The following is a 10,734-nucleotide window of genomic DNA, read 5'->3' as shown; positions in this document are numbered from 1 at the left end:
GTTTCGAGAAAAACGCGTTTAAAGTTTTGAGACGGCTCTCGCCGTCGCCTGAGGCTTCCACAATAAATCGGCTATATCTTTAAGAGTTTTTGAAATTTGTACTTGAAATTTTCAGGGAACATTCTTGAATAGTTATAAGTTTGAATTAAATTAAAAAAAAAAAACGATTTTTTAAAACCGAGAATGGGGGGGGTCCCCTTAAAGTTGCCAACAATTTGCAAGTTTCAGGATTGCAATGAATCAGCTGGTTAAATGACCGCGCTAAATTAACAGGGTTGCAAGAAAGCTCAAAAAAATTTATAATTATATTTATTTGGAATGTCTATTCATCAACATTTTGTGCATATTCAAAAAATAGTTTCCTCATTTTTTCGATTTTATGCCGCGCTGGTACCATAGTGGAATGGATTAATGTCCATAGGCTCTGGTGATTGATTTGGTTTACCCTGTTCTACCCAAATATTTGGTTTACGCCATGAATCATTGTTTTGATATTTGTTTGGTATTTTGAAAAAATGGGGATTTTTTTCTGGTCCGCGGTCGGCATCAAAATTTTTCCCCTGTTTCTCGGGCGCCCTTGTGAAACTCAGTATTCTGATTTCTTTGTTCAGCTACCTTGGCATATGTGGCCGCGAACATGCCTCCCTAGCTAATGCCAGTGCTGCTGGCAGGTCTTTTGGCTGTGCTGGAAACACAACAGCCCTCAGTGATTTTCTTAGGCCGGAAATGAATACGTGTAGGGCGTCAGCTCTAACTTCTGTATTGAGTAATGCAGCCCTCATGTGTCATGACGATTTTGTTAGTAACGAGGGTCAATCTTCGTTCGACCTCATCGTAGTACTGCATTAATGCTTGGTCGCCTTGCTGGACCGACTCAAGTCCCTGCCGTAATAGGCGCAGAGATGTTTTATCTGCGTAAGAGCAGTCTAATCTAGCTATTATGGCTTTAAAACTTAAGCACTGTATTATACGAAACTAGCAGCGCGCGAGCTGGGCCCTTAATTTTGTTTCTAATAATAGTAATGGCTTGGAAATGCTGGGTACTGCCCGGATACGATTCGGATACTGCCGTCAAGCCGACCGCTCGTGCAGCAAAGTGATGACACTAACAAAATCCACATAACACACCATACCGTGCGCCAATGGGAATCTGGCACGGCCCCTAAAGATGTTTATGCTGATATTGCAATTAAACACTAGGGTGATCCAACAATCACCCAAGATCTGTCCCGACTTATGATTACCCCTTAACAGTGTTAACATATTTTGTATCTTAGCTGTTTCAGCACAACCAAATTTGTTGTATAATTCTTTGTTTTCATATTTCCATAGACTATTTTCCATAGAAATAGACAATCTTGGTCTATTAATTACTCGTCGTTCTTCGTTTTTTTTTGCACTTTTCATATCAGCTTCAATGTTCTGAATCGTTTTATCTATTAATTGTATTGCCAGTAACCAGTTACCTATATCGATAATGGTTGTCAAATATGCAGACATTCAGTCTCAAGCTCGTGAGATTTACAATACGGAGCTAGACTCAAAGCGTCTGCGTGGCTCATCAGTATCATTTCGTCCATTAATTGGTGTTGGGAACATGGAAATGTTCTTCTTCTTAACTTAAATCTTTCTTTCTCCCGGGCTGATTCTTTCGGCGTGTATTTGATGCCCTAGACTGCCCATACAGCTAATATTTGTCTTAATTGAGAGTTAGTCCGCACTCTCGTAATATGGTTAATACTTTTTCCAGCTTTGCATAGGTCTCCTGGAAAGAATTTCTACCATTAAATATGTCACCCATGTAGTGTATAAAGTCTCCTTTCTGTCGCCTTGGAGATGAAGGCTGTACACTTTCAGGTGTTATTTCAATTTGTGTAATAATCACAATTCAAGTCCAGTTGGGAAAAATACTTAAATTGTGTTGCCTCCTGAAGACGCTCTTTTATATAAAGTACTGGAAAATTCTCCTTAGTAATCAACACTTAGTCACTACTGTTCGGCTTGTTGATCAGTACCACCGGGCTGGCATAGTCGGACGTAGAATGGCTACAACAACTCGTCCAGAATGTTGGCGAATACTTCCTTCTTTGTCCCGGGAATTGGATACAGTGTTTGAGAAACTACTTGGTTGCTTTCATCAGCTATATTAACTAAGACGATGTTTATTTTTCCTATTCCCTGCAATCCTGTAGAGGAAATATCCTCGAACACGTTTAGCAACAGACGCATTTTATTTATTTCTTGATTGTTGTACACATTAGAGAGAAGCTTAATCTTTTGAGATCCAAAACTGCCTTTAGGCAGTTACATTGAATAGATTTCATTAGATTTTTCGCATCTTTAACGAGCTTAGAATGCTTTTATTCTGTTAAAAGCATTTTGAAAGATCTTTTAGATCGTTTTTAGGGCTAAGCACCAACTTTTGTTGCCAGCAGGTATTTCATAACTATGCGTTATTTATTTATTTATTTATTTCGACAACGGATAAATCCTTACATGGCTACAAAATAACAACTTACAAACTAATAAATAATACTACAATACTAATAAAAACTTAATAAGTGCCTGATTAACATGCGTTTAAACACAACCTTATCAGAGCCCCACTCAATTCGAAGGCTAGGCGGCAAAGAATTAAAATAAGAAAGAGCCCGCTCAATCGGCTCATTTAAAAGATAATTGGCCCTGTGACACTTGACCCGAAAGGGGGCAAAGGTACGAAGATCCCCTTGAGGAACATAAAAATTAATGAGTCCCAATCAAAAAGACAATCAATGTTGTCAACGACTACATTGTTCAAAAAAGTTAAAGCTGCCAGTGTACACCGATCCTCCAACGTGCAAACATTCAGAAGAAGGCAGCGGCTCTGGTATGAAGGAACAGGATCCTGAAACCTTAGAGGCAGAAGAGCAAATTTAAAAAATTTTTGTCTGGAGTCGCTCAATTCTGTTGGAACGAACTTAACAATCCGGATTCCAAATGATTGAGGCATATTCCAGCCTCGACCGAATAAATGCAGCATAGACGCTGAGGCTCGAGTATGGACTTTTGAATTGGTTCACGTTCACGTGCTGCCTAAAGCCCAGCTTAGCATACGCTTTAGGCAGCATATAGTCTAAGTGACCAGAAAATTTAAATGTGCTGTCCAATAAGACAGCAAGATCTAACACTTCCTCTTAAGCTGCCAAATTATAATTACTGATGGAATAACCCGTGCAGATTTCAAGAGACCGCCTACTGTAACGGTTTATGTTCGCGATAATGAAGAGTTTCATTATCACTCCAAGGAACCTTCGGCTCCAATTAGAGGCAAAGTATTTTGCAAAAAGATCAGAAACGCCCTAATCCGAGTCGGCTGCTAAATTACCATAACATATGGATGAAGGTATGTCCCATTTTGACTTTTTGCTATTTGCTATGGATTGAAGGCTAGCTTCGACATCGGATGTATACTGATTGTAGCGAAACTTATTAAGGAAATCAAATTTCCGCTTAAGGGGTTATATACCTTTTTTATTTTCAAAAAATCGAAAATGTTTTTAGTGCTTTATCTTAAAGAACAACTCCTTTACAACAACAAACTTTAAACGCGAATATCTCGAAATGGTGTTTCTTGAAAAATGACATTGCGGTGATATGGATTGGCGGAAAACTACTGAACCGATTTACTTCAAATTTTTTTTCCAAATGTTCGTAATGAAATTTTTCTGTGCTTGAACGATCGACTTTTCACGCACAATCTTTTTATTCGCCAAAATGAATTTTTTAGTGAAATTCCTAGAGACCAAAAAGTTTATTTTTAGCATAAAACGTTCCCATATGCATAAAAAAAATCTTAAAAACGATCGTTCAAGCACAAAAAAATTACACTTAACTAATTTAATTTTTTTACTTTTATGGTTTAAGTTGACCTGTTCGAACTGGGGAAGTATCACCGCAAGGCTCTATAAAAAAAGGCCTCTAAAGGAAACTGCCACCCCTTAAAAACTATTTAATATTTTTCCACGAAATTTTTCACAAACATTGTTAATTAAGTGTACTATCAAAAAATTAAATCATCCGTGTAATTAAATAATTGCTACATACATAAAAAAAATCCGAACTTTCCTCTTTTTCTTCGTCAAAGAAGGTATATTACCCCTTAAATTGCCAATACAGCTCTCCTGCTCGAGACTCCCCTGTCATTATAAATCGTTTGTAATGCTTATCCCTTCTATTCTTTAAGTTCTTTAAACCTTTTGTATACCAGGGAAGCCTATAGGATCTTTGTACCCTCACAGGGTCATAAGTATCAATAATATTAAAAAGGGCAACCAAGAACTTACTTAGAACTTAGAACTCTTTACATGTATCCGTCAACAAAAATGTGAACCTATGTATGTATGTGTGACTGCATGCACGACGGAGTAAAAATGTTTTGGCTTCCAAATTTCAATTTCAATTTCTCGTTTCTGTTTTCCATGCGCCGATGTGGTAGTTGGTAGAACAAATAATATTATAATAGTATAGTAGAACCCAGGACCCCATGAATAAGGATCGCGCACTACCCATCTAGGCTACCCTCGAAGTTGATTTTATGATACTTAAAAATGGTGTTAAAGGAGACGCTAGAATCCATACCACTAACAGAGCTGACGAGTAAGGATAGTAAAAGATATTTCTGATCTCTTTACTCTCACATTGGTTCAATTACAACGTTTCAAACTTTCATTGTTCCAAAGATGTTACGATCTAAAAATAGAATTCTCTCTTTCCCTCTCTCATCTGCCAGCCGTTTGTCGTGGAACCCGCTCCACGACGGAAAAAATGAAATTTGAGAGCGGGTTCCACGACGTGGCCTTCCAAAATGCCGTAGAACCCGCACTTATAGACATTTTTACAGCGGGTTCCACTACGAACTGAGACGATGTTAAGGTTATTTTACAATTTTGTATTTTTTTTTATCGGATTATAAACTTAAAAAAACACATTAAAAGAATAAAAATATAATAGAAATAGATTTAAAATTAAAAAAAAATGGATGTCCCGAGCCTGGTTTGAACTCGTTTTACTTTGCAACCCAGCCAAGCCCTCTACCACTCGCCTATACCTCATTCGTTGTCGCGCGAAAAAATTCTCAAACTTATTTTGTCGCGCAATGGAACCCGCCATAGAAAATTTTTCTTTGTATGAGATGTCCCATCTATGTACTTTACAATCTTTGGTAGCATGCAGGGAGATTCCGGGTCCCAAGTTCAGACAATGAAGCTTAGGTTAAAATCGCCAGCTACCATCAAAGCGGTAGGGTCCGACGTTCTAGCACAGACACTAGAGATGTTTTCTATATGCGCATGATATATACTAAATGCGCTGTTCGGAGGGATGTATGATGCAATGATGACGAACGGGCCATGGACGCCCTGGATTGAAACCGCAAGCTGATCCAATAGAGGGTCGGCCACCGGAAGGCGCAGTGGTGTAGCCTGAAGAGATCGACGGATAGCGATGATCACACCACCACCTCGCCCACACTGGGTACTGAATGCATCTCGGTCTTTTCGAAATACATGGTACAAGTTAGGCTCGAAGAACTCAGATACTAAACTCAGAGACTCAGAACTAAATTTGTCATTCAGCCACGTTTCCACAAGGATGATTAAATCAAAATCGCTGGCAGAAGAAATGAGGAATATCATCCGGGTTTTGGTTCTCATTCCCGATATATTTTGGAATAGAACTTTTAAAACGACGACTAGCTACAGTCCAAACTGGGAATTTGACGTCAAGGCGGTAATGATGAAAGTGCAAGTCCTGGTACTGGTGCATGTGGAGGCATATTCAATACGCATAGCTTGCAAAATAGCCAACGAGGACACATAGAAATTTCCATTAGACTCATCAGTAGACTTGCGAGAGTCCAGTTGCAAGGCAAATCCAGTGCCAGGTGAAAAAATCCGTGCCATGTTATCCGTGCAGCTATGGATTTTTTCAAATGAAAATACTTATTTTGAAAGAAATAGCAAGTTACAAGCGCTTTAAGTTATCAGAGCTTAAATATGAGCAGTTATTTGAGTCATTCCCGTCGGATGAAGAACTTTTAGGCATTTCAAGTGGGGACGAGGACGGCGAGATTAGATTAGATTAGATTATGATTAGATTAGACACACCTTAGATTATGTCAGACCTCTATATTTATTTTGGAGTCGGATCATGGCTTTCATAACGCGAAAGCTATCGCTTACAATGAATCTTATCATGGATTTTCTTGTTTCCCTGTCTCCGATGTCGTAAGTAGTTTTTGATAACGCGCGATACCCCAGTTCGTTGATCTTGATATCTTTCTTTTCGTATTCCAGAAAACTTTCTGCTATTCCTTATTAATACTAATGCATAAAAATCATATCAATGTATTGAGTGCCGACCACTTATTGCCGATTTCAAAATGATTTTTTATACCTTTGCAGAGGGTATTATAATTTTGTCCAAAAGTGTGCAACGCAGTGAAGGAGACATCTCCGACCCTATAAAGTATATATATTCTTGATCAGGATCACCTCCTGAGTTGATATGATTATGTCCGTCTGTCTGTCCGTCTGTCTGTTTGTTTCTACGCAAACTAGTCTCTCAGTTTTAAAGCTATCGACTTGAAACTCTGCACACGCTCTTCTTTCCTTTGCACGCAGTATATAAGTCGGAACGGCCGGGATCAGCCGACTATATCCTATAGCTGCCATATAACTAAGTGATCGAAAATGGTATAACTTTAGTGTTTTTAAAGTTAGAGAGTTCAAATTTTACACGAGATACTTTTGGCAGAATAATACGACATGCCAAATTTCATAAGGATCGGCCGACTATATCCTATAGCTGCCATATAACTGAACGATAGGAAATGACCCAACTTTCGTGTTTTTAAAGATAGAAAGCTGGAACATAGTACAGAGTATATTTTTGGTAGACCTACCAAATTTCATAACGATCGGTCGACTATATATCTTATAGTTGCTATATAACTGAACGATCGGAAATGGTATTTGGTAGAAATACCAACTTTGGTATATTTGAAGATAGAAGCTTGGGACTTTTTTTTAGACATTTTATTGTAATTGGTAGACCTACCAAATTTCATAACAATCGGTCGACTATATCTTATAGCTGCCATATAACTGAACGATCGGAAATGGTATTTGGTAGAAATACCAACTTTGGTATTTTTAAAGATAGAAGCTTGGGACTTTTTTTTAGACATTTTATTGTAATTAATTGGTTATATATCCAATCCGATATATATCCGGTTTTAACTGCAACGGTATATCAACTTCGGCTCCGCCCGAAGTTAGCTTTCCTTTCTTGTTATATTTATATTCGTATGGAGACCATCAAATATTTTAATTGCTGAGATACCCGATTTTGAACAGAAGATACTGCTTATGCATTATGTTTTTATCAGCTTAGGTAATGTTTGGTCATTGAGATTTTTCAATGACATTTTAAGTATACCAAAATAAATAGTCTGAAATTAGTTATTTTAAGACGTTATAAGTTATTAATTCTGCAGGAAGATGAAACTGAATGATCCGAAGATAGACCAGCTTATGATGCTACGCAGAATTTACCAACACACCGGGTAAACACCTGTAATTAAGTGGCCTGTCCCAAAACATTTGTTTCCAAGGAAATTATCAGAATAACCCGGCATATGGGAAATATTTTTCAAATAGACAGTTGAATACCAGATCAAGCGACGAGTCGTTTGACTCTTTCTTAACCATCTCAAGGTTTTTTATGGTAAAAGACTGTCTCTTAATGAGACGGCACTGCAGCACGCATAGAAAATCTCAAGGAACACGACTGAGGGACAAGCTGAGGGACTGAAAGTTCTTCCCAAAAGTATGCATTCCTATGGGCAAATAAATATTATGTGCAGGAAATACGGGGAAAATAATATACATTTAATAGTCCAATAAATCAACATTTTAATATCTTTCAAATCCATCATTGACAGTTATTTTTTGGCATCATTGTACAACGACCTTAACAAAGTAAAATACGATATTGAAGAACTTAAGATCTAAGAAATATGAAATTAGTACTTAAGTATATTCATTAAGGATATAATAATACATACCGCACTAAAACTTTGTAATGATAGAGTTGAAAACTTAAATGCTGTAATTTTAACTGGCTTCTGACTGCAAAGAATCATTAGCCTTATGTGCTTCTGAAAGTTATTATAATTGATTTTATTTAAATAAAAACTTGAGTTTTCCCAGTTGGAACTATAGAGGCATTGCGCTGTTGAAGAAGACTTTATCAAGATAAACTGTTTAGTAATTTGAAAATATTTGACTAATATTACTTACATGACTTATCAATGTATCTCCATTCTCGCAAAGTATATATAATTGTGAAATTGCCGAAAATATATACACAAGAAATTTAACATAATCACCAATAAATATGTTTTTTCCCTGTGTGCGAATTTATGGTTCAATATAGATTACAAAAAATATGGTTTAATATACAATATCAAAAAAAATTTGCAGTTTGATCGGATATATATCACAAATATCGGATACAGTTTGGCGATCCTTATATAAATAAAATTATAAAAAGAATTTCTTTAGTAAAAATATTTCAACTAAAATTAAAAAAAAAATTTCAAAATTTTTATTTGAAGAAAAACAAAACTCGGTGGGTCGCGCTATGCCCCGCTTGAGCTTTGAATATTTACGTTTCAAATTTTTTTAATCGGTATATTCCTGTAGACAAATTCAACAAAGACACTTACAAATTTTTAAAAAAACAAGAAAGGAAAGCTTACTTCTGGCGGAGACATCGAATATAGTTGGCCAATCCTTATGATAACATCAAAATAAAACCAATTAATTACAATAACAAATCTAACAAGAAAGGAAAGCTAACTTCGGGCGGAGCCGAAGTTTATATACCCTTGCAGCTAAAACCGGATATATATCGCAAACATCGGATATAGTTGGCCGATCCTTATGAAATTTGGTAGGATGGATCAAAATATAATCTGTACCAAGTTCCAGCTTTCTATCTTCAAAAACACAAAAGTTGGGTCATTTCCGATCGTTCAGTTATATGGCAGCTATAGGATATAGTCGGCCGATCCTAATGAAATTTGGTAGGTTGGATCAACTAACCAAAAATAGAGTCTGTACTAAATTCCAGCTTTCTATCTTCAAAAACACGAAAGTTGGGTCATTTCCGATCGTTGAGTTATATGGCAGCTATAGGATATAGTCGGCCGATCCTTATGAAATTTGGCATGTCGTATTATTTTGCCAAAAATAGCTCTCATGTCAAATTTGAACTCTCTAACTCTAAAAACACCAAAGTTATACCATTTCCGATCAATCAGTTATATGGCAGCTATAGGATATAGTCGGCCGATCCGGGCCGTTCCGACTTATATACTGCGTGCAAAGGAAAGAAGGGTGTGTGCAAAGTTTCAAGACGATAGCTTTAAAACTGAGAGACTAGTTTGCGTAGAAACAGACAGACGGACAGACGGACAGACGGACAGACGGACATGCTCATATCAACTCAGGAGGTGATCCTGATCAAGAATATATATACTTTATAGGGTCGGAGATGTCTCCTTCACTGCGTTGCACACTTTTGGACAAAATTATAATACCCTCTGCAAGGGTATAAAAACAAGAAAGGAAAGCTAACTTCGGGCGGAGCCGAAGTTTATATACCCCTGCAGTTAAAACCGGATATATATCGCAAACATCGGATATAGTTGGCCGATCCTTAGAATTACATCATAATAAAATCAATTTATTAAAATAAAAATAATCTAAAAAAAAAGTATCTTCAAAATTACGAAAATTGATTTTTCTACCAAAAACCATTTCCGATCGTTCAGTTATATGGCAGCTATAGAATATAGTCGACCGATCCTAATGAAATTCTGTAGGTTGGATCAACTGACCAAAAATAGAATCTGTATTATGTTTCAGCTTTCTATCTTCAAATACACGAAAGTTGGGTCATTTTCGATCGCTCAGTTATATGGCAGCTATAAGATATGGTAGGCCGATCCCTATGAAATTTGGCATGTCGTATTGCCAAAAATATCTTTCGTGTAAAATTTGAACTCTCTAACTTTAAAAGCACCAAATTTATACCATTTCCGATCGTTCAGTTATATGGCAGCTATAAGATATAGTCAGCCGATCGTTATAAAATTTGGTAGGTCGGATTACCTGTCCAAAAATCTTCAAAAACACAAAAGTTGGGTCACTTCCGATCGTTCAGTTATATGGCAGCTATAAGATATAGTCGGCCGATCCCGGGCGTTCCCACTTATATACTGCGTGCAAAGGAAAGAAGCGTGTGTGCAAAGTTTCAAGACTATAGCTATAAAACTGAGAGACAAGTTCACGTAGAAACAGACAGACAGACGGACAGACAGACGGACATGCCCATATCAACTCAGGAGGTAATCCTGATCACGAATATATATACTTTATAGGGTCGGAGATGTCTCCTTCACTGCGTTGCACACTTTCGGACAAAATTATAATACCCTCTGCAAGGGTATAATAACTTCTAATTGATAATCAAAAGTCTATGCCCCAACAAATATTTTTAAATATATCTCGCAAATAAGGTGTTCAGATTTTTATTTCGCTGAATTTGAGGCTGGCTTTGGCTTGAAGACACTTTGTAGATGTGCAGCGAATGTTTCAGCTCGGTCTTCGTCGCTGCGAGCCCGGC

General features: G+C 37.1%; 1 protein-coding gene across 1 annotated transcript in view; it reads right to left on the bottom strand.

Annotated features, from left to right (window-relative positions):
• Nucleotides 1–7,913: 7,913 nt before the first annotated feature.
• Or13a (Odorant receptor 13a) overlaps nucleotides 7,914–10,734 on the bottom strand; it is a 299,536-nt gene continuing 296,715 nt past the window's right edge. Inside the window, exons 4-6 of the mRNA XM_070281108.1 lie at nucleotides 8,343–8,450; nucleotides 8,108–8,274; nucleotides 7,914–8,050 (exon numbers count right to left, since the gene is read on the bottom strand). Coding sequence (XP_070137209.1) covers nucleotides 8,227–8,274; nucleotides 8,343–8,450 — 156 coding nt within the window. The 3' untranslated portion in view covers nucleotides 7,914–8,050; nucleotides 8,108–8,226. The remainder of the gene's footprint in view (nucleotides 8,051–8,107; nucleotides 8,275–8,342; nucleotides 8,451–10,734) is intronic.

Source organism: Drosophila bipectinata, chromosome XL (assembly GCF_030179905.1).
Source record: "Drosophila bipectinata strain 14024-0381.07 chromosome XL, DbipHiC1v2, whole genome shotgun sequence".
Classification (NCBI taxonomy): domain Eukaryota; kingdom Metazoa; phylum Arthropoda; class Insecta; order Diptera; family Drosophilidae; genus Drosophila; species Drosophila bipectinata.
Note: the sequence above shows the minus strand (reverse complement) of the source record. Positions and strands in the feature narration are given on the sequence as shown.